Source organism: Eimeria necatrix, genomic scaffold, assembly GCF_000499385.1.
Source record: "Eimeria necatrix Houghton genomic scaffold, Enh_scaff433, whole genome shotgun sequence".
In the NCBI taxonomy this organism is placed as follows: Eukaryota; Apicomplexa; class Conoidasida; order Eucoccidiorida; family Eimeriidae; genus Eimeria; species Eimeria necatrix.
In genome coordinates this window covers 12,501-15,000 of record NW_013654323.1, presented here as the reverse complement: position 1 = coordinate 15,000, position 2,500 = coordinate 12,501, and the positions used below count along the sequence as shown (strand labels likewise).

The 2,500-nt window shown below is 46.5% G+C and overlaps 1 protein-coding gene across 1 annotated transcript in view; it reads left to right on the top strand.

The window, feature by feature from the left end:
* Positions 1–427: 427 nt before the first annotated feature.
* Positions 428–2,500, top strand: part of ENH_00053590 (hypothetical protein) — a gene marked incomplete at both ends in the record, with an annotated part of 2,252 nt that continues 179 nt past the window's right edge. Inside the window, 3 exons of the mRNA XM_013581492.1 lie at positions 428–432; positions 862–1,173; positions 1,245–2,500. The exon at positions 1,245–2,500 is cut by the window's right edge and continues 179 nt beyond it. Coding sequence (XP_013436946.1) covers positions 428–432; positions 862–1,173; positions 1,245–2,500 — 1,573 coding nt within the window. The remainder of the gene's footprint in view (positions 433–861; positions 1,174–1,244) is intronic.

The following is a 2,500-nucleotide window of genomic DNA, read 5'->3' as shown; positions in this document are numbered from 1 at the left end:
TTTCATTTATTTGTTTCTAATATTGTTATTGAGTTGTTTTAATTATTTAAATTGTTTTTTTATTACTTTTATTTGCCTTGGCTATTATTTAATTACTTCATTTGTTAATTACTTGAATTCTTATTTCAACTGTTTTAGATTATTTTAATTGTTATTTAATCATTTCAATTATTTATTTTGTTCTTTTAATTATTATTTACTACTTGAATTGTCATTTTATTTATTTTTGGTCATTTTAATTACTATTTAATTACTTTTAATTGCAGTAATTATTATTCATTTACTTTATTTATTTAAATCATTTTTATTTATTTTTATTTATTAAAATTATTTTTATTTATTTTTATTTATTTTTATTTATTTTTATTTTATTGTTTTAATTTTCACCAAAGGCTCCTCCGGGTGTTCTTGCGGCCACTGCACCATCATGCAGTAAGCTGAGAAAATGAATAAATAAAAACAAATAAAAAAATAAAAATAAATAAATAAATAAAATAAATAGATAAAATAAATATAAATAAATAAATAAAAGTAAATAAATAAATCAATATAGATAAATAAATTAATAAAAATAAATAAACAAATGAAAATAAATAAAAAAACAAACAAATTCATTAAGGAAAATAACAAATAATAATAATATTAATAGTAATATTATTAATAATAATAAATTTAGAAAGTGAATAATGAGCAGCAGTAAAATACTTTGAAAGTCCCAAAATAATCTATTTTTAACATATTATTTTCCTTGAAAATTCGCAAAAAAGAATAAAAAGAAAATAAAATTAATTATTTTTATTTTGTTTTATTTACCAACGCAGTGCTCTGGCTGCCGGGGAGTCGAAGCGATAGTACATAAAGGATAGGTCACCTGCAGCAGCAGCAGCAGCAGCAGCAGCAGCAGCAGCAGCAGATTAGCACAGCAGCAGCGGGAGGGACAACAGCAGAGCAGCAGCAGCAGCAAAGCAGCAGCCCAGCAGCAGAAGCCACCAAACAGCAGCACAGCCGCAGCAGCACACAGCAGCAGCAGCAGCAGCAGCAGCAGCAGCAGCAGCAGCAGCAGCAGCAGCAGCAGCAGCAGCAGCAGCAGAAGCAGCAGCAGCAGCAGCAGCAGCAGCAGCAGCAGCAGCAGCAGCAGCAGCAGCAGCAGCAGCAGCAGCAAGGACCTGGGGGGTGAGCAGCCCCAAGCCGCACTCGTAGCAAGAGGAGACACCCGGAATGAAAAGTCGCATTTGTCCCTTCAGTCCTTCGCTGCCGCCGTCCAGCAGCAGCGGCGCAGACCCCACAACTGCTGCCCCGCTGCTGTCCCGCTCCACCTGCAGCAGCAGCAGCAGCAGCAGCAGCAGCAGCAGCAGCAGCGGCGGCGGCGGCGGCAGCAGCAGGCAGGGCACGGGAGGCAGGTGGGGGGGCGCTGGGGAGACAAGAACGGCGGAAACCAAACAGAAACAGCAACAGCAGCAGCAGCAGCAGCAGAATCACAGCAGCAGCAGCAGCAGCAGCAGCAGCAGCAGCAGCAGCAGCAGCAGCAGCAGCAGCAGCAGCAGCAACAGCAGCAGCAGCAGCAGCAGCAGCAGCAGCAGCAGCAGCAGCAGCAGCAGCAGCAGCAGCAGGTTTGTTTACGAGTTGGTGGACTGTGGCGTTGAGCCACCTGCGAGTCTCCACGCAGTCGAGGGCCCCAATTATAATTTCGAAAGAACGAAAAAAAGACAAGGGCTTCGCCTGCAGCTTGCTGCAGTGACTGCAGCAGCAGCAGCAGCAGCAGCAGCAGCAGCAATCATAATTCCAAAGAACGAAGGAAAGAAACGCGCTTCACCTGCAGTTTACTGCAGCCACAGCAGCAGCAGCAGCAGCAGCAGCGCGGCAGCGGCTCAACGTTTCAGCCAGCAGCAGCAACGGCGCAGCAGCAGCAGCAGCAGCAGCAGCAGCAGCAGCAGCAGCAGCAGCAGCAGGAGGGTGGGGACTGACGGCTCGATGGTGACGCCGAGGTGGCCGAACCTGGCGTTGAGTGCTGCTGCTGCTGCTGCTGCTTTGCTGCTGCCAACATCTGCTGCAGCAAAGAGACACTGGCGGTGCAAATTCGAAAAGGAGACAGTGTCATTATCCACTGCAGCAATTCGACGGAAGCCAGACACGCACAGCAGCTTCAACACCTCGCACCCTGCAGCAGCAGCAGCAGCAGCAGCAGCAGCTGCAGCAGCTGCAGTAGTAGCAGCAGCGGTCACAGCAGCTGCAGCAGTAGCAGCAGCTGTTGCTGCTGCAGCAGTAGCAGCAGTGGCAGTAGCAACAGTAGCAGCAGTCACAGCAGCTGCAGCAGTAGCAGCAGCAGCTGCTGCTGCAGCAGTAGCGGCAGTGGCAGAAGCAACAGTAGCAGCAGTCACAGCAGCAGCAGCAGTCACAGCAGCTGCAGCAGCAGCAGCAGCATCAGCGGCAATTCCACAGCAGCAGCGGCAGCAGCTGCAGCAACGCCGAATCAGCAGCAGCAGCAGCATGTCAGCAGCAG